General features: G+C 35.5%; 3 protein-coding genes across 3 annotated transcripts; 1 reads left to right on the top strand and 2 right to left on the bottom strand.

The window, feature by feature from the left end:
- Positions 1-2,682: 2,682 nt before the first annotated feature.
- On the top strand, positions 2,683-6,025 carry LOC100248072 (zinc finger CCCH domain-containing protein 48). Its single transcript, XM_002272126.4, has 9 exons — positions 2,683-2,745; positions 3,136-3,686; positions 3,776-3,961; positions 4,068-4,169; positions 4,429-4,575; positions 5,072-5,191; positions 5,275-5,334; positions 5,485-5,582; positions 5,680-6,025. Exons 2-9 carry the CDS (start codon positions 3,138-3,140, stop codon positions 5,822-5,824), a joined length of 1,407 nt encoding a protein of 468 aa, XP_002272162.2. The 5' UTR covers positions 2,683-2,745; positions 3,136-3,137; the 3' UTR covers positions 5,825-6,025.
- Positions 6,026-7,200: 1,175 nt separating this feature from the next.
- LOC100242946 (GEM-like protein 4) lies at positions 7,201-9,123 on the bottom strand. The gene is made up of 4 exons (XM_002272169.5): positions 8,156-9,123; positions 7,977-8,057; positions 7,612-7,886; positions 7,201-7,521 (listed from the first exon to the last, which is right to left on the bottom strand). The coding sequence occupies exons 1-4, from the start codon at positions 8,277-8,279 to the stop codon at positions 7,330-7,332; spliced, it is 672 nt and encodes a 223-aa protein (XP_002272205.2). The 5' UTR covers positions 8,280-9,123; the 3' UTR covers positions 7,201-7,329.
- Positions 9,124-14,806: 5,683 nt separating this feature from the next.
- On the bottom strand, positions 14,807-16,619 carry LOC100256696 (GEM-like protein 4). The gene is made up of 4 exons (XM_010657696.3): positions 15,755-16,619; positions 15,569-15,649; positions 15,210-15,481; positions 14,807-15,120 (listed from the first exon to the last, which is right to left on the bottom strand). The coding sequence occupies exons 1-4, from the start codon at positions 15,849-15,851 to the stop codon at positions 14,929-14,931; spliced, it is 642 nt and encodes a 213-aa protein (XP_010655998.1). The 5' UTR covers positions 15,852-16,619; the 3' UTR covers positions 14,807-14,928.
- Positions 16,620-19,275: the final 2,656 nt, after the last annotated feature.

Below are 19,275 nucleotides of genomic sequence, written 5' to 3'. Positions count from 1 at the left end.
ATTATACGGTGGTGCAAATTTCATTTCCCTCCTAAGTTATGTGTCCATGTAGGTGTGTTAAACATGTTTTTAATCATTTGGTTGAGAAAATTGTGGATGATTTATGGTTAAATTTTTTTTCCCCAACATCATTATTGGGGAAATTATTTGAATTTCCATATGAGAATTAAATAAAGCGTATGACATGAGTATACAATTTTTGGGCGACAAGGAAAATAAAGGAGTAATTTATAATCAATTGAATTTTTTCACAAATACTAGTCTCGTACATCCTTGTACACTTAGTATATTTCCCTTGTACAATTAGTGTAATAAGTATACAATTCTTGGATGACAAGGAAAATAAAGGAGTAATTCATAATTGATTAAAAATTTTCACAAATGCTAGCTTTGTACATCCTTGTACACTTAGTATATTTCCCTTGTACAATTAGTGTAATACCCTTGTACAGTTAATGTAACACCCTTGTACAGTAATACAAATTTCATATTCCTTTTAAATTATGTATCCATGTAAGTGTGTTAACCATGTTTCTAATTGTTTGGTTGAGAAAATATTGGATGACTCCGGGTCAATTTTTTTCCCCAAAACATCATTACTAGGGAAAATATTGAAATTTTTATGTGAGAGTTAAATAAAGTGTATGACATGAGTGTACAATATGTTGGCAACAAGGAAAGTAAAATGGAGTGGTTCATAATCGATTGAAATCTTTTACAAAAGGTAGCCTTATACACCCTTGTACACTTAGTACATTTTCATTGTACAGTTAGTGTAATACACTTGTACAATGACACAAATTTCATGTCTCTCTAAGTTATGTGTTCACGTAAGTGTGTTAATCATATTTTCAATGGTTTGGTTGAGAAAATGGTGGATTACTTGGGGTCAAATTTTTTTCTCCAAACATCATTACCGGAGAAAGTATGGAAATTTCCATATGGAAGTTAAATAAAGCGTGTATGACTTAGGATTAAACTCTTTAAGTCTTTTTATTATTTTCATATGAAAAATAGTATTAAACAAGGTTTTCAATTTTCATTTTTAAAAATAGTTTTCATTTTTTAATTAAACATATTTTCTAAAAGAGACCATATAGAAAATAAAAATTATTTAAAAAAAAATAGTAGAAAAATAAAAAATAAAAACTAGAAAAATATTTTTAAACCAAACTCAAACACAATCTATATAATTTTTAATTTTTTTTATATGAAATGAGTAAATATACCTTTTAACCCTTTTATTTAAGAAAAATTCAATATCTACTATATATAGTTATAATTCACTTCTAAAATTAAGTCATACAAAAATATTTTAATTGTATCTTTAAAATAAAAATAAAAAACTTTTCATCCATCCTATTTCTCTCTTTTACATTTTTTTTGGATAAATTTTTAATTAATTCAAATCATTAAAAAAATCTTTATTAAACAAATTTACAACATTTCATATAACTTATTACTAAAAGTTATATTCAAAAAGTTATTAAAACAAGAAAGAAAGAATTTTTTAAAAAAATAAAAAAATAAAAAATTGAAACTTTTATTTTATAATAGGAAAAAGAAAATTTTAAAATACTTTTTAGTATAAAAGAAAATAAAATAGTGAATATATTTATTTTAAATAGTGTTTTAATCATTAAATTATTTACTTCTAAAATATAAAAGATAATTTTTATTTATTTAAATTAACATTTTTTAGAAAGTATTTTTCAAAATAGTTTTTAAATCATCAATAAAATTTTTGTTTATTTATAATTTAAAAATATAAAATAATATTGATTTTTCAATTATTTATAAAAAAGTTTAAAAAAACCAATGAAAAATTAAAAAATGGTTAAAGAAGAGAGAATGTGCTAATAGTGACATGTAAAGAGTGGTAGAATAAAGACAAAAATGAGTAAAGGGGTATTTGTATCCATTATCATCTCATATTCTTGTAATCAATTATGAGTGATAGGAGGATTTTAGCTTAAGTATCCACCCCAACTGGGGTGAAAACACAATTCTCCCTTTTTTATTTACTTAACGCGGGACGGCGGAGCAGTTCTAGTATAAATTTAAAATCACATTTTGAAAATAAGGTTTCAAAATATGGTTTTAGTATTAAAATTGTGGCTATAAATTTAAATTGAAACCTTACTTTCAAATTGCAGTTTCATGGAAATTAAATAAAAAAAAAACAAAAACAAAAACAAAACAAAACCAAAATTACTAATTCAAACAATAGTTTCATTTATGTAAATATTAATAATTATTATAAATTTATTATAAAAAAGATTAAAATATATTTTTGATAAATATTTTTAATTAATAAAATTTTGATATGAATGTTCACATTAGAGAAAAAAACCATTACTACATAAAATATATTAATTTATAGACCATTAAAATATATTGATTTTTCAAGAAAATTTACTTGTAATGAAAAATTATAAACCATTTTTTTTTGTTATTTTCCTACTGATTCCTAATCTTTCTTTTCAATTTTTTTTTTCTTTTTTTTTTTTGTAATTTTTTATTTACTTAACGCGGGGCGGCGGCGCCTAACGGCAGATCAAGTCAGGTGAAGAGTACGCGCCCGTTTAACGGAAATTCAAATTTCAAACATTCCCGCGCTTACTTGCGCCTATAAATAGAAAGAGAAGAGCTAAAGAACAAACAGCAAGTTCGTAGATAACTTTTGCGTAGTTCTCTCTGAAGACCGCCTTCTTCTCTTGTTTTCTTCTTCTTCTTCTTCTTCAGGTTTGCTTCTTTATTTATGTTTTGGGTTTTTGCTTGAGGGTTTTGATTCATATCGAAGATGGGTTGGCGGATTTATTTGGTATTTTGAATTGAGAATCGGAAATTTAAAGATTCTGATAGATATGGGTTTTGGATTGAAGTTTTTAAGAATTGGAAAGTTAAGGGTTTGATGGATGTGAAGAGATGAAATTATTTTATTTTAATTGATGTTTAGCAGCTATTCGTGGTGGATTTCTGAGTGTTTTAAATTGAGGATCATGGTGGATTTCTGAGGGTTTTAAATTGAAGATCATAGATTTAAGGGTTTTCTCGATGTTGATGTTAGGATTTTGAAGGTTTTTTTGGTGCAGCAAACTTATATGTTCTACCTATGTATTTTTTGTGATATAGCCATGGACATCAAGCCATCAAGATCGGTTGGAGACAAAAATGAAAGGGGAAGAAGACATGTGAACAACATGGTTTGTTCCTATTGGCTCCGTGGGAGGTGCAACAGAAACCGTTGTAGGTTCCTGCACCAAGAATTGCCCCAAAACACCCACTATCAAGTTTCAAATCAGTTCCGCAAAAACTGCTGGCAGAGGAATCCCGACTCTGATTCGAAGAGTGCATCAAGTTTAATGAGTCTGGATAGGTCATCAAGTTCAACAACTCCGAAGCGTTCATCAGCTTCAAATCAATCCCATAGAAACAACAGGGAGGGGACTCTCTATTCTGACAAAAAGGGTGAATGGGACTCAACTAATCTAAGGTGTTCATCAAGTCCAACAAGATCAGGAAGTAGCGCTGGAAATGGAATTACACAGAAAGTAATTGGAGAAAGGGTCTGCAAGTACTGGCTACATGGAAATTGTGTGAAGGCAGATAAGTGCCAGTATCTCCATTCATGGTTTAAGGGCCATGGGGTTTTCAAGTTGGCCGAGCTTAATGGGCACATCAAGGTAGTTGGTGCAGTAATTAAGATGGTGCTTTTGTTAATTGGTTAAATTGAACAACATCTTATCCATGAGAATTTTTTTTCTTTGTTCAGGCTATCTCAGGAATTGTGCTTCCTTCTGGCTCAGAGAAGCTCTATACTGCCAGTAGAGATGGGTATATACGGGTTTGGGACTGCCATACTGGTCAATGTGATGGTGTGGTCAATCTTGGAGGGGAAATTGGGTCCTTAATCAGTGCAGGCCCTTGGCTATTTGCTGGAATAAAAGATGTTGTTAAGGTAAGATTGAAACACATCTTATTCCTTTTCTCTTCAATTTGTTTGTTCAATTCAGTTTGATTATAATTTGATGTATCTGATCAAATCTATGCTGGTAATGTTTCAGGCATGGAATATTGAGTCTTGTGCCGATCTCTCTCTGGATGGACCAGTTGGGCAAATTTATGCTATGGTGGTGGATCATGATATGCTCTTCGCAGGGGCAGAGGTAAATTTCTTGATGACTCCTTATATCTGGTGTAACTTTCTGTGTCCTGCTCTTAGGAATGGTAATGATTCAGTATATCATCTGACCCCTGTAAATGACTAATGGAGTCCCAACTTCCCATACAGCTTTACAACCTGAAAATGGCAGTGTGAAAGAACTTGCACATTTGAGTCCAACTTTTTTTTTTCTCTTTCGCTATTTCAACATGTTGGGGTCACACTACAAAGTTATTTCTTATTTTTAATTTTTGGTGCTGCAGAATGGCACTATATATGCATGGAAACCCAATAAGGAAACCAATGCTTTTGAGCTGGCTACAACATTGGGAGGCCACAATTGTGCTGTGGTTTCGCTCACAGTTGGTGGTGGGAGGCTATATTCTGGTTCCATGGACAATACAATAAGAGTAGGTTTAATTAAGCTCTTTTATGTACTATTATATCATTTTTCTATGCAGAGTGGTTTGGAAATATGTCAGCTTGTGTTTTTATATTAAGGGTGTTTGTTTTATCATTTCCCATTATGTGAAAACTGCAAAATAGTCGAATCTATACAAAGTATGTGGACTGGAAAAATAGCACTTGAAAGCCAATTTAATTGAGCAACTTCAGCAGAAATAGGTTTGTTAATTCAAAAGCTTCTATTATCATTGCATATGACAATTACGCAAATCTCCTCTTTAATGGTAATAGCATGTTGTACATTAGAGTCCTGGAAAAATCAGTCACTGGTAATACAAATTATTTGAATTTCCAAATTGCAAAATTCATGGTTCATTAAAATATGTAGTTAATGTTATTTGACTTCATAGTCTTTAACACTGCTCAGTTGTTCCATTGTCATGGTTTATAATATTTCTTGGTAAAATGTGTATACAAAAGTGATTATTATATTCCTTTCAGGTGTGGGATCTTAATACATTACAGTGTATTCATACTCTGAAGGAGCATGCATCAGTTGTGATGTCTCTTGTTTGCTGGGGTCCCTATTTGATATCATGTTCATTGGACCAAACAATCAAGGTCAGTTTCATTTCTGATTACAATTATTACATTCACCATGGATATTAGACTGGATGTCTGTTCTGATACTTGTTTTGGTTTAGGTTTGGTTTGCTACTGAAGCTGGCAACTTGGAAGTGACCTATACACATAATGAAGAACATGTAAGTTATTGTCATTCATTTCTTTTTAAATCTTAATTTATGCATGGTGGATTTTGGTTTGCTTCTAGGAACCTTTTTATCAAGGGAATGTGAGCGGTACTGCTGATATATTTCTGTTATAATGTTGTTATATTCTGCTTCTTGTTACAGGGTGTGCTTGCACTTTTCGGTATGTTCGATTCAGAAGGAAAACCAATATTGTTGTGCTCTTGCAATGACAATTCTGTTCGGCTATATGAATTACCATCGTGAGTATAACCATTACTTTCTAGGTTGTATTTCTCTTCATAATTCCATTATTCTTCCTTGCTCCTTGGTGGACTAATTTTATATGTTGTGGCATAGATTCACCGAGAGGGCCAGGATTTTTGCAAAGGAAGAAGTCCGAGCGATTCAAATAGGTCCTGGGGGACTCTTTTTCATTGGGGATGGAACTGGACAAGTTGATGTTTGGAAATGGCAGGCGGAGCCAACTTCATTGGCATCCTGAATGATGGAAGGCAGCTGTCATCTCCATAAAGCCATTCTCTGTTTCTTGTTTTGTTCCTTCATGTTCATGATATTTCTATTGAAAACTGTATAGAGGCTTTTAGTAGCTTGTGAATATGATCATCGAAGAATTCTCTTTATACTATTCTTACAAACTGTAAATTTGTAATCAGCATTCATTCAATGAAAATTCATTGTCATATTAGTATTTCCATTTTCAACTATTTGTTTTGGGGGTTACTCCTAATTTTGCTTGAATTGTTCCTAGGTCTTGCTTCATTTACCATTGCTCCCAAGTCTTGCTTGGAATCTAGTGTTTGAACCACTGTATTTTTAAGAGTTGCAGAAAAATTGCGGATCCAATGTTGGGGTGGTCATTACTTGGTCCCACCTCATTGATAACTCTGTAAACTAGTTACACCCAAGTTCAGTAGTGAAAGTTTATTTACATGGATTCAGGATATATGAAGGGAAACATTGTCCTCTTTGTTGTTAAAATACACCAATGTTTTAGTTAAAAACTAATGACGTAATCTGCCTCTCCAGCATAAATCAAACCAGGATTTGCAGTCCATACAGTGTCTATATGGCCTGCCCCATATATGTGCCAGTTCCTGGTCTGTTAGTTTTAAGTTTAGACACTCATGAGAGAAGTTGCCAAGAATGGAAACATAGGTATTAGTTACAGTCTTACAGACAATGACAATGGTTGCATTACCTTCTATTTAGGTCTGGGCAAGTGCAACTTCAACAAGCTTGTGGAGGGGTGTGGAGGAATGATTACTAGTTGAATTCTTTTGAACTCCTTCAGTCTCAGGGAGAACTTGTGAAGTCTAGATGACTAAAAGGATGAGGATGTTCAATATTGTTTTGAAGGATCAAAAGTCATGGCTACCAGTGAACAACCCTAGAATAACTGATTCTATCAACTCATGGAAAAGCAACGATAAAAAAATTGTATGTTTGGAGCTTTGTTGGGCTCTTGCTAACAATATCAGACGAAGCAGAGGGGAAGAAATGTATTGGCTTGAGCCACTTTTCTTTTATAGTGGATTCCATGCTTGAGAGGTTGCTTGTTGAAGATAGTTGAAATCTTTCTGATAATTCACAAACCTTATAAACCAAAAGTCAGAATCTTTCAACAGCTTTTTTTTCAACACTGAAAATTTGCATGAAAACTATTGTAAATCCTCCTATTTGAAGAATCCTAGGCCCCAAACTCAACTTCTTTTTCACAGTTTTCACAGTTTCAGAAAATTGTGTTTGGTTGTTGAGAACCTTGGGAAGATGAAATATTTCATCTCCCCAAGCTACTCAAGTTAAAGCACAATTATCACTTTGGAACAACTTGCTCTATGACTGAGTAGAAAATAAGGGTTGAAGAATTGGAGATCAATTTCTCATTAACAAAAAAAGATTTGTACAAAGCCTTTGATTGTGCAGAGCTTCATCAGGTTCGTGTAATTACATTTGTTGAAGTGGGAAGGAAGAACTTATTGGCTTGAATCACTTCTGGACTGGATTATGCACTTGAGAGATTGCCTGTCGAAGATAGCTAAAAGCTTTCTGGTAATTCAAGAATCCCATAAACCAGAAGTCAAAGTTATCCACAGTAACAATTTCCATGTACTTCTGAGAAGGTTTTTTCACATTCTTGCTTTGATTGGCTCTCTTTATCTTTCTTAGTGGGATAGAGACCTGCACAAAAGAAAATGAATTTACTTAGATGTTCAAAAATCATGGAAAGAGAGATGGGTTGACATAGAGAGAGTCATGTGAGTAACCCACCTTGTAATGGATTCTAACTAATTCACCATTTGGAGAAGAAAATTTGATTGATCTTTCACTATAAAAGGCAACTCTTTGAGTAGAGATAAAGAGGAGGCCAGCTATAGGGCCTGCTGTTGTCGATAAATAACATGGGGAAACCTTCAATAGCTTTTCTCCTTCTCTAACACCAAAATTTTGCCTGAAAACTCTTTTCACTCCCCCAAGTTGAAGAATCCTAGCCCCCAAGCTCAACTTTCCCTTCACGGTTTCAGAGAACTTAAGCCCTATTCTCACTGCAGTTTTATAAATGAAAGATGGTTAAAATCAGGATGTTCATGATTCTTAAATAAACTGTAGCAAAAAAGAAACAGTTACAAACTTACCATACTCTCGGACTCCATCCAATAAATTGTCTGCCTTCTTCCTGTTATTGTTCATCCTATAATTCATTGAATTCATTTTTTCTGCAATTTCAAGACAAACCCATTGGTAAAACAACTTCCATTCTGAAGTCCTCTATAACTAAAACAACTGATAAACAAAGTGAAAAAAAGAGTTTTACTTGGAATTATTGCCCCAGAGCCATTTGGGGGAGATGGCTTATCGTATTGGCAGCTGACTGGGATTCCAATACTGTGTTCTTGGAGCTGGTTCTTCATATTTCTAGAAGTGCTGCAATTCAGCATCTCTATCTCCAACTGACTTGTCTGCAACAAGTAAGCCTTGAATGCTCTACTTTCAAGAGATTGAAGAAACCTGTAAAATGCATGTGCATTTAAAGGGATAGAAATGGTGGGTGAATGTTTTAACTTTTAGTTGATGACTCATCCGTTGCTCATCAACATGAATAAAAGCACAGGCATGAGCTTTTTGAAAAAATAACTCTACTTAAAAACAGTCTGAGATGACGGTGTGCTCGGCCATTTTTGAAAAGCTATTGTAAGAAGGACCTATTCTTCTTTTGTTCAATCCTCCAAGAAATTGCAAGAAAGGTATATTTGGTTAAATACGGTTGGACACATAAATAATATTATATATTTGGTCAGCAGTTCAGTCTTCCTTTTTTTAAGCTGACTCAGAGTACATGAAGATGCATCTTTTTGAGCTGGCCTTTTAGCTTTCTGATGCCAGACCTCTTTTAATTCTATATGAAAAAGGGGAAATGAGAAGGCATTACATCAACCAAATTACAAGCTGCAAGATAAGATATTTTAATGGTTTCACAGAGGAAGATTGAAAATAACTACCAAACTAAACAGCCTCTTTGTTCTAGAAGGTTGAAAATGGAATGGGACTCAGACGCAAGATCTCAGGAATTGCTCGGACATTCGTGATTCTACAGCTCAAGATGGAGTTCACAACAATCGTGGGAACAACCAGACCTGTTCTAGACAAAAAAAACTCTTGATATCTTGGATTCACGGAAGAACGAAATTCTTGGAGATTTCCCATGTGAAGAAAGGAAAGACCCTCAAAGAAGGAAAACTCACTATTCATAAACCTGATAGGACCAACCTACCATGTGCTACTGCTTTTTAGCAGTCCTTTTATCTTCCCTTTTATCCTCATCCTTAGATTTTGAGGAAAAGGGGTTGTAAACCGGGCTAATTAATGATGCTTCACCCTTTTCCAAATGTCAATCTCTACACAAAACCACAAAAAATTTTAGAGTCTAAGGCCTATGTTGAACGACACAGTTTTGATGAACAATACAATGAATCTTTCATATATCACAACATCCATGGGACCCCAGCAAGATTCATAATGAATCCTTTATCCCCCACAGGATACTGATGTTGTGGATTTGGGAGGCCCCTTGCCTTGCTTTAAGGGACTCCAGCATGATTCATTATCCTAAATCTCAATGAGAACTTGTGAAGTTTGGAGACTGGAACAAAGGGGGTCCACGAAAATTGGTGCCAGTAAAAAAATAAATAATAGTAAAGAAAGACATCATCAAAATTTTGGTCTTGTTCCTCAGGTGGTCTTTAGTATTGTTTAAGGGGAGAAGCATAATTCAGATTCTATGAATTTTGACACAAAAATGAGACCTAATATTGGTAAGACAAAACCCCACCAGATAATAATGGCTACTTTTTTGGCAGGCATGACATGTTAGCTGCTGGAAGGGAAGATTCACTTTTATTTGGGACTTGCCATTTCTATAAAAGCAATAGAAAGGAAACTCCCTGTGCATAGGAAGAGCCAGCCCTTCTAAGTAAACTCACCAACTTGAAAAGCAGACAAATCTAGTTCCAAGTTCGATAGACAAGCAAGTTATGCTTTGGTATTTCAATCAGTAGGCCTGAGAATGGACACATAGAAATGTATAACATTCATTATAAGTTTATAAAACCAATTACAGACAAGGCTTTTCATAACTTACAGAGGAACACACACAACAGCCTATGACATTCAAGTGCCTTAAGATATAATCAAATGTAACATAAGAGGAAAAGAATATAAATTCACACATGTTACAGGACAAGAACTTTCTTTTTCATCAACAGTTTCACCAATTACAAAGTTCCCACAATCATAATTGAAATACAATTCATCAGTCTTAAGCTAATGACATTCTTCTTTCAAGTCCTAACTCAGCATGCCATACCAGCTTAACACTCCACTCAAGCACCCATGTGAACATCTTGAATGCCCTGAACTGGTCTCGATAGAGGACTTTGTGGGACAATAACAAACTGATGGCTTGTATCCGTGTTCATCGTCTCAATGAAAACAGATTGAATCTCTATTCAGATGACAATACAACATGTTTCCCCTGTCTCTTCATAGTCTGGTAGCAATAATCAGTGCAGCCTGATTGATACAAAACAACCGATAGTGGTCAGGAAAGTCATATGTTTTAAGAATTACAAAGAGAAATGTAAATTAAACATTCTCATAACTAATCAATTGACTTGTGCATTACCCCAGTAGATGAACCTGAAGTTGTTGTGAATACTTTGATTCCCAAGAAATGAGATGTCCTCCAATTTCTGTTTCATGGGACAACTGGCACACTTGGAATCAGATGACAAGATTGATCATGTAGTTTAATATCCAATTATGACATTGGAATTGCTATTTGATTTTCCCTAGTCCAATTTGGAAAGAAGATGAAATTGCTTGAGATAGCTATTAGTGTTTTTGTTTGCCAGTGGTTATAACAATCAACATCAATATCTCAACCCAAAAGAGACAAGCTTGACTAATCAATCTTGGATTGTTTGACGTAATGACCTTGCACTGCAGTTGAGAATCTGGCATTGTTTGATGCTTCCTAGAGACAATGAGACTTGTCCCAAGAGACAAATCTGAATCTCCTTATGATTAGAAAAGTTGGGGGTATTTTCATGCAAACTTCTTAGAAAATCAAAATGTAAAAGGGAAATTCTGACATTAAGTGGAAGAACTGATTAGTTCTTCCAAACTGCCATAACACAACCATGACCAAAGGAAAGTTTCTCTTAAGCATCTCATGATAATTGAAATATCTTGGTTTGCATATAGCCCTGCTCCAAATTGACCCTTGCCAATTGAGCTAGAAACCAATAATTGATCGTATGCCCCAATATGCAAGTGTCTTGAGTTTGTATGCTATTGCCTCACCCTCATTTTAATCACTTTTTAGCTATTTCGATATTGGCAGTTTTCATGTCAGAGGAAATTGCAGCTTGGCGTTAAAGAGAGATTCATCCCGGAGAAAAAGGAGAGATTATGGTATGAAAGGTGGCTAGGGAGAAAAGCACATGAGAAGGGAAGATGATTTGGCTGAGTGGAAACATGGCACAACAGGAGCAAGTGGTAGTGGGTAGAGTTCCTAGGAGGTACAGTTGAAAAGGAGTCAGTATGTTGGTTAAAGAGGAGTTTTGGGAAGGTCAAGTGGAGGGGTTGGGAGTTTAGAGCCTCTTGTCTTTGTGATATTGTGATATGACACACGGAGGTTGGTGATGGGACGAACGTAGAAGGTTGAACTTTCCAACAGCTGAACCCTTTAAGCATCTATGCAAGACCACTAGTCTTGCCAAGCTTTTCTTTTGTTGCAAAATAGCTTGTGTATGACAAAAGTCACTTTGAGGTTGGATATCACTTCATTCAATTCCTATAACTCAACAAACCCAATTGAGAATCTGTTTCCCTAGGTATACATCTTCGTAGTACATTTGATTAGGATCAATGGAATATGTCATATGCACATAGTACAAGAGACTTGACTATGCCATATGTCATTTGACTTAGAGCAATGGAATGTGTCATATGGCATGGCTACTCAAGTACTAGCACAATATCACTTTGGAAGACCTTGTTCTGTGCACAAGTAGAATATAAGCGGTTGAAGAATTGGAGATCAATTTCTCATTAACAAAACAATTTGTACAAAGCCTTTGACTGTGCAGAGTTTTATCAGGTTCATGTAAATACATTTGTTGAAACGGGAGGGAGGAAACTTATGACTTGAATAAATTCTGAAGTCTATGGTTCATCAACATGACTAAAGGCCATACGCCACCTCTATAAATAAGCTTTCTTTAACTAAAAGATAATCAAGAAGAGGATCTTTTCAGTTATTTTCTATATATGTCACACTTATTTATGGTTAGTTCTTCAATCATTCAATCCTAACAAGCTTGATATGTTAACCTACTTTATTAACCTGACCCTGTGTTGATGTGTTAGTGAAGCTTTTTGAGCTGGCACTTTTGCTTTGTGATGCAAGTGCTCTTCTCAATTTAGCTGATGAAACTCACAAGTCACAGAGCTGATAGGACCAGCTTGCCATATTGCTTATCCCAAGCTTTTTTTTTCAGTTATCTTTATCATTCTTGTATCCTCATCCTTACCTGTTAAGAAAAACCAGTAGCAGGCCATGTTAACTAAAGATTCTTCAACTTTTTCTGAATACAAATCTCTACATTAAACCATAGAAAGTTAGTGAAGGAATATAAGGCTGCCTTTAAACGTCACACTGCTGATGAAGGATGACATGAATATTAGGTATTTTTGGAAAAAGAAGAGTCACTGCATCATAGCCACATCAGCTCCATTTCCCACTGTCATGCTCAAATTCAACTCCGGGATTTTCAATTTTTTTACTGTTGTGAAGTCTAGATGTCTGGAAGAGGGTGTTCAATATTATTTTGAGGATTAAAAGTCATGATCATGTTGATTGATCACTTCAGATTCACGGTAATCAGGGAACTATAACTGATTCAGGCAGGGCAATATAGAGCAAACTCCTTTGGAATTGCATTAGTTCAGCTCTATAGCCAGCTTTTCCAGCATGAAAAAAACTTCTAAAATAGCAATTACTCCAGAGTGACTCATGGTATATACTTCTGGAAAAAAAACGGTTAAAGAATGGCCTATGCAGAGCCAAGCACATCAGTGAAGCAGAGGGGAAGAAATGTATCAGTTTGAATCACTTTTTGAGTGGATTTAAAGCTTAAGAGATTGCTTGTTGAAGATAGTTGAAAGCTTTCTGATAATTCAAAAACCTGTGAAACAGAAGCCAGAATTCTTTAACAGGCATTCTTGGGGAAGAAGCCTTCAACAGCCTCTCCTCTTTTCCAACACTGAAAGTTTTCTTGAAAACACTCTTAACCCCTTCTATTTGAAGACTCCCAGCCTGCAACCTCAACTTCCCCTTCACAGTTTTAGAGATCTTAGGCCCCAGTCTCACTGAAGTTTCACAAAATTCTGTTTGGTTGTTGAGAACCCAGAGGAGATGAAAGAAAATTCCATCATGTAACTATCTTTCCAGCCCTCATTCCAATGGTCTCAAGGTTTTCTATAATTTTCCTCCATTTTTCCATAAACCAAACGGAAAATCTGGTTGAAGAATAAAAGAAAGAAAGACTTACAATGCTCTCAAGCTCCAAGCACAAAAACTTTCACCATTTTCCCATATTTTCTAGTCCTATTATTCATGGAATCTACTTATCTACAGTTTGAAAAGAATGCCCTGAAACAACTTCAACTTCCCAAAAGAGGGAAGGAGTATCTGTCTTCTTTTGAGTGATCTATAATCTTTGATTCATTGGTTAGAGTTCAATAGTTCTATCCTAACACTATATTTTACTCCTTTTTCTTATGCTGGCTATATATGGATATGTCAATGAAGCACTTTGAGCCAGCCAATTTGCCTTGTGATCCTAGTAAAAAAAATGGAAAGTGAAAAAGACATTTGCTAAGCAAATTTATCATTATATCACCTGAATTACAGGGTGAAAGATTAGATACTGTAATGATTTTTCAATAAATGATGATTGTCTGTCATACTGTCATCTATGGGAGATTACATCCAACTACCAAACCGATGACTAATTTGTCCTAAATGGTTGAATGTTGAATGGGATTCTTGTATTCGCTGGAAGGACATCAGCAATTTCTGGGAATCACCTCCAGTTGGGATGCTTTTATTGACCCAATTTCCATAAATTCAGACTCCTAACAGAGTGTAAACGATAAAATTGGGGGAGTTTGATGTCATAGTTTAAGGGATTGGAGGTCCCATGACTCAAAATGGTGCTAACAGCTACCTTAGGCATTGGAAGTCATAGAATTTTCAGATATTATAATTTAATGGACTTCGGAAACTCAATGTATCGTTTTACTGATGAAATTATAATTCAATGTGATTAATCTGTTCATAAAAGTATGGAGCTGAGTACAATGATAAGGTAGTTTAATTCACATAAAACTCAACAATATGTTTCCAAGACCAATGAATTCCATAGGCTTTTATGAGGGTATCGATTGGTGTCTCAAGTTTCTTAGAAATGGGATTGCCAAAAAGGAAGTGCCGAAGCTGGCTAAAGTAAAGGCTTCCTCATTACAAGACAGCTCACCTGGTCTGATTCACCAGAGGTGGCCTAACTCAAGATCTTATAGAAGAAAGTAAGCCTATTTGTCCTAGTAAAAGCTTCTGCAAAAATACTTGAGGTTGGATATCACTCTGTATATGGTTTTGGAAGTCAGAGATTCATTCAATTCCTGTAACTCAACAAAAGCTATTGTTAATCTGTTTCCTCAGGTATTATGTCTTCATACTACACCAGAACACATTTGACAAGAAGCAATGGAATGTGTCATACAGCATATAATACAACAGACACAACATAAAGAGCTGGGGTTTATGTGATAGCATAGCTACTATAGTACTAAAACAATAGTCACTTTGGAAGAACTTGTTCCATGCACTGAATAGAAAATATGGTTGAAAAATTGGAGATCAATTTCTCATTAGCAAAAAATTTGTACAAAGCCTCTGACTGTACAGATCCTTATCAGATTCATGTAAATACATTTGTAGAAGTTGGGGGAAGAAACTTTGAATCACTTCTCAACCAGATTCTGCGCTTCACAGAGTGCCTGTTGGAGGTAGCTGAAAGCTTTCTGATAATTCAAGAATCCCATAAACCAGAAGTCAAAGTTATCCACAGTAACGATTTCCATGTACTTCTGAGATGGATTTTTCACATTCTCGCTTTGGTTGGCTCTTTTTATCTTTCTCAGTGGGATAGAGACCTGCACAAAAGAAAATGAATTTACATAAATGTTAGCAAACAAGGAAAGGGAGATCAGTTGACCTAGAGAGATTTATGTGAGTAGCCCACCTTGTAATGGATCCTAATCAATTCACCATTTGGAGAAGAGAATTTGATTGATCTATCACTGCAAAAGGCAATCCTCTGAGAAGAGATAAAGAGGAGACCAGCTATAGGGCCTCCTGTTGTTGATAAGTAGCATTGGGAAGCCTTCAACAGCTTCTCTCCTTCAACACCAAAAATTTGCTTGAAAACTCTCTTCACTCCTCCAACTTGAAGAATCCTAGCCCCCAAGCTCAACTTTCCCTTCACCGTTTCAGAGAACTTAGGCCCTAATCTCACTGCAGTTTCACAAATGAATGTTAAAATCAGAATGTTAATGATTCTTAATCGTAACTGTAGCAAAAAAGTAACAGTTAGCAACTCACCATGCTCTCGGACTCCATCCACAAAATTGTCTGCCTTCTTCCTGTTTTTTTTTATCCTGTAATTTGTGGAATCCCATTTTTCTGCAATTTCAAGACAAGCCCATTAGCAAAATGACTTCTATTTTAAAGTCTTCTATAACTAACAACTGATACGCAGAGTGGAAAGAGATAGAGAGAGGGTTTTACTTTGGATGATTGCCCCAGGGCCATTTGAAAGAGATGGCTTATCATATTGGCAGCTGACTGGGATTCCGATAACATGTTCTTGGAGTTGGCTCTTCATATTTCTGAAAGTGCTGCAATTCAGTCTGCAACAAGTGGTCTAGAATGCTCAACTTTCCAGAGATTGCAAAAACCCTTTGAGTTGATCAACCCTGTACAATGCAGGTGTATTTAAAGGGACAAAAATGGTGGGTGAATCTTCAACTTCTGGTTGATGACTCATCCGTTGCTCATAAACAAGAATAAAGGCACAGACCTGAGCTTCAGGAAAAAATAAATTCTAATAAAAAATAGTCTGAGATGACGGGGTATGTTCGGTCTTTTTTGTAAGGCTATGCAAGGACCTATTCTTCTTTTGTTCAATTTTCCAAGAGATCAAAAGAAAGGTTTATCTGGTTAAATATGGTGGGACATAATAAAAAGGGAAATGAGAAAAAGGGAAGATGACTCAGAGTATGTGAAGATGAAGCCTTTTGAGCTGGCATTGTAGCTTTCTGATGCTAGCCCTCTTTTAATACTATAAGAAAAAGGGAAATGAGAAGGCTTTACGTCAACCAAATTACAAGCTAAAACAAAAGATATTTTAATGGTTTCATAAAGGAAGATTGCATCTAACCACCAAATCAAACAGCCTCTTTGTTCTTCTATTCCCTGGAATTCAGTCAGTACTTCTCAGGAATTACCCAGACATTGGGGATCATACAACTCAGGATGGAATTCACGGAAATTGTGGGAACAACCAGACCTCTTCTGGACAAGAAACTCTTGAGAACTTGGGTTCACAGGAGAATGAAATTCATAGACACTTTGGGTGCGAGGAAAAGGAAAAGCCCCTAAAGAAAGATCGACCTATGAAGTCAAGAGTTGATTAAAGTGGTCATAAAAGGAAAACTCACTATGCATAAACCTGATAGGACCAACCTGCCTTGTGCTTATCGCAAGCTTTGCAGCTGTCTTTTTATCATTCATGTGCTTATCTCAAGCTTTTTATCACTCTTTTTATCATCCATGTGCCTATCTCAAGCCTTTTAGCAGTCTTTTTATCATCCCTCTTCTCCTCATCCTTAGATTTTAAGGAAAAGAGGTGTTCCACCCTTTTCATCCATCACAACATCCAAGAGACCCCAGCAAGATTCATAATCCTAAATCTCAGTGAGAAGTGAGAACTTGTGAAGACAATAGTAAAGAAAGAAATCATGAAATTTTGGTCCTTTTTCACAGATGGTCTTTATTATGGTTTGAGGGAGAAGCATATATCAGATCCTGTGAATTTTGGCACAAAAGAAGAGACCTATGTTTGGTAGGGCAGGAACCAACTCAAAACCCCACCAAATAGTAATAGGGAACTTTTTCAGAAGACATGTCATGTTAGCTACTGGAATGGAAGATTCACTTTTATTTGGGACATGCCATTTCTGTTAAAGCAATAAAGAGGAAACTCCCTGTGCATAGGACAAGCCAGCTCACAAAAGTTCACTTACCGACTTAACGAGCAGATAAATCTAGTTGCAAGTTTTACAGCTAAGCAAATCACACTTCAGTATTTCCATCAGTACACTTGAGAATTGATACATGGAAATTTCATTAGTAAGTATATAAAAATAAGTACAGAGAAAAGGCTTTCGTTAAAATACAGAGAAACAAGAACACAGCAGCTTCAGACATCAAGTCCCTTAAGATATACTTACTGATGCCACTGACTTGTACACTACCATGGAAATGAGATGTCATCCAAGGAAATTGAGAAAGCGAATTAAAGATTTCTGTTTTATGGGACAAGGGTCACACTTGGAATCAGATGACAAGGTTAACCATGTCCTTCGATATCCAGTTATTACATTGGAATGGTTATTTGATTTTCCCCAGTCCTCTATGTGGGAGTGAGTTGAAAGTGGCTGAGGTTGCTATTATTAGGGTGGGTAATCACAATGGTCATCAATATCTTTGCCCAAAAGGAAGAAAATGAATTCATGCTACTGAGACTGAGAATGATGACTAATCGACCTTGGATTCTTCGACTCAATCATGTTGCACTACAGTTGAGAATCTATCACCGTTTGATGGTTATTTGAGTCAATGAGACTGGTCTGAGAAGCAAAATGAATCTCCTCATGATAGAAAAACCTGGGGTAACTCCGATATCATAACCACCAACAGAGGAATTGATGACAAGTGTTATATTTGCTGCAGAATTTAAGCTAAAATAAACCAAAATTCTATTGAGAATATTCTGCAAGATAGAGGAACAGTTTTTAGTTTAGTTTGAATTTTTTTTTTTGAATTCATATTTAACTTAGTAATGCTATTAGAAATCTGTTGAAGATATGTAGGAAGATTTTTTTGGCTTTGTTTGTTTCTTTTCCTTCATAAATTCAGATTTTGAAGCAACAAAAGGTGTGCAATTTTCAGCCCCAAATTTTCTGTGTTTTCTATTCTTACTCTAAAAACCTACAAAGTGGTATCAGAGCCCTTTTTCTTAAGGGACCTATAAAGTGTGTGAGTGCATCCAGTGAGATATAAACCACAACAAATCAAAACCCATCCTTCCTCTTGAAACCTATATGGCACGAAATGATTTTTTGTTTGCACCTCCAGTTTTCACAGGTGAAAATTACCAAATATGGGCTATGAAAATGGAGTGGTACTTGCAAGCATGTGACTTGTGGGACTTGGTGGAAACAAATCCTGAGGGTCCAACAATGGCGCAGATCAGAAACAATAGAGAGGAAAGAAAGAGGAGATATAAGGCCAAGACCTGCATCCGCTCTGCAGTTTCAGAGACAGTTTTTTACAAAGATCATAACCTGTGAAACAACAAAACAGGCATGAGATCTTTCGAAAGAAGAATATCAAGGAAACATCAGGACAAAGCAAATGTAGGTCTTGAACTTGAGAAGGGAATTTGAAATACAAAAAATGAAGGATTATATGGACAAGTTGCTAATGCTAGCTAACAAGATTAGGATGCTAGGGGAAGAATTCTGACACAAGGGTAGTAGAGAAGATTTTGGTGACCTTACCTGAGAGATTCGAATCCAAAATCTCTTCACTTGAAGAGTCCACGGATCTGTCAATAATAAATTGGCAGAACTCATCAATGCACTACAAGCTCAAGAGCAAAGGAGAGCTTACAGAAAGGAGAAGATAATTGAGGAAGCATTTCAAGTGAAAGAGGTTGATCAAGCTCAAGGAGGCAACAAAGGAAAGAAACAATGGAGTAAGAAGAACAATAAGAAAGAGGAAAACAACAGTAGTGGAGGCAACAAGGGCAAGCACCCTCCATGTCCTTATTGTAAGATAACCTCTCATTTGCAGAAATATTGCTTGTTAGACCTGACATTCAATGCAGGGCATGCAAATAGTTGGGGCATATGGAAAGGGTGTGTAAAAACAAACAACAAGAAGGACACCTAGTGCAAGCAGTGGATCAACACCAGGAAAAGCAACTTTTTGTTACATCTTGTTTTTCTAATAGCAGTTCAAGT

The sequence above is a fragment of the Vitis vinifera genome, chromosome 10 (assembly GCF_030704535.1).
Source record: "Vitis vinifera cultivar Pinot Noir 40024 chromosome 10, ASM3070453v1".
Lineage (NCBI taxonomy): Eukaryota > Viridiplantae > Streptophyta > Magnoliopsida > Vitales > Vitaceae > Vitis > Vitis vinifera.
The sequence above is the reverse complement of the archived record's forward strand: the minus strand, read 5'-3'. Positions and strand labels throughout refer to the sequence as shown.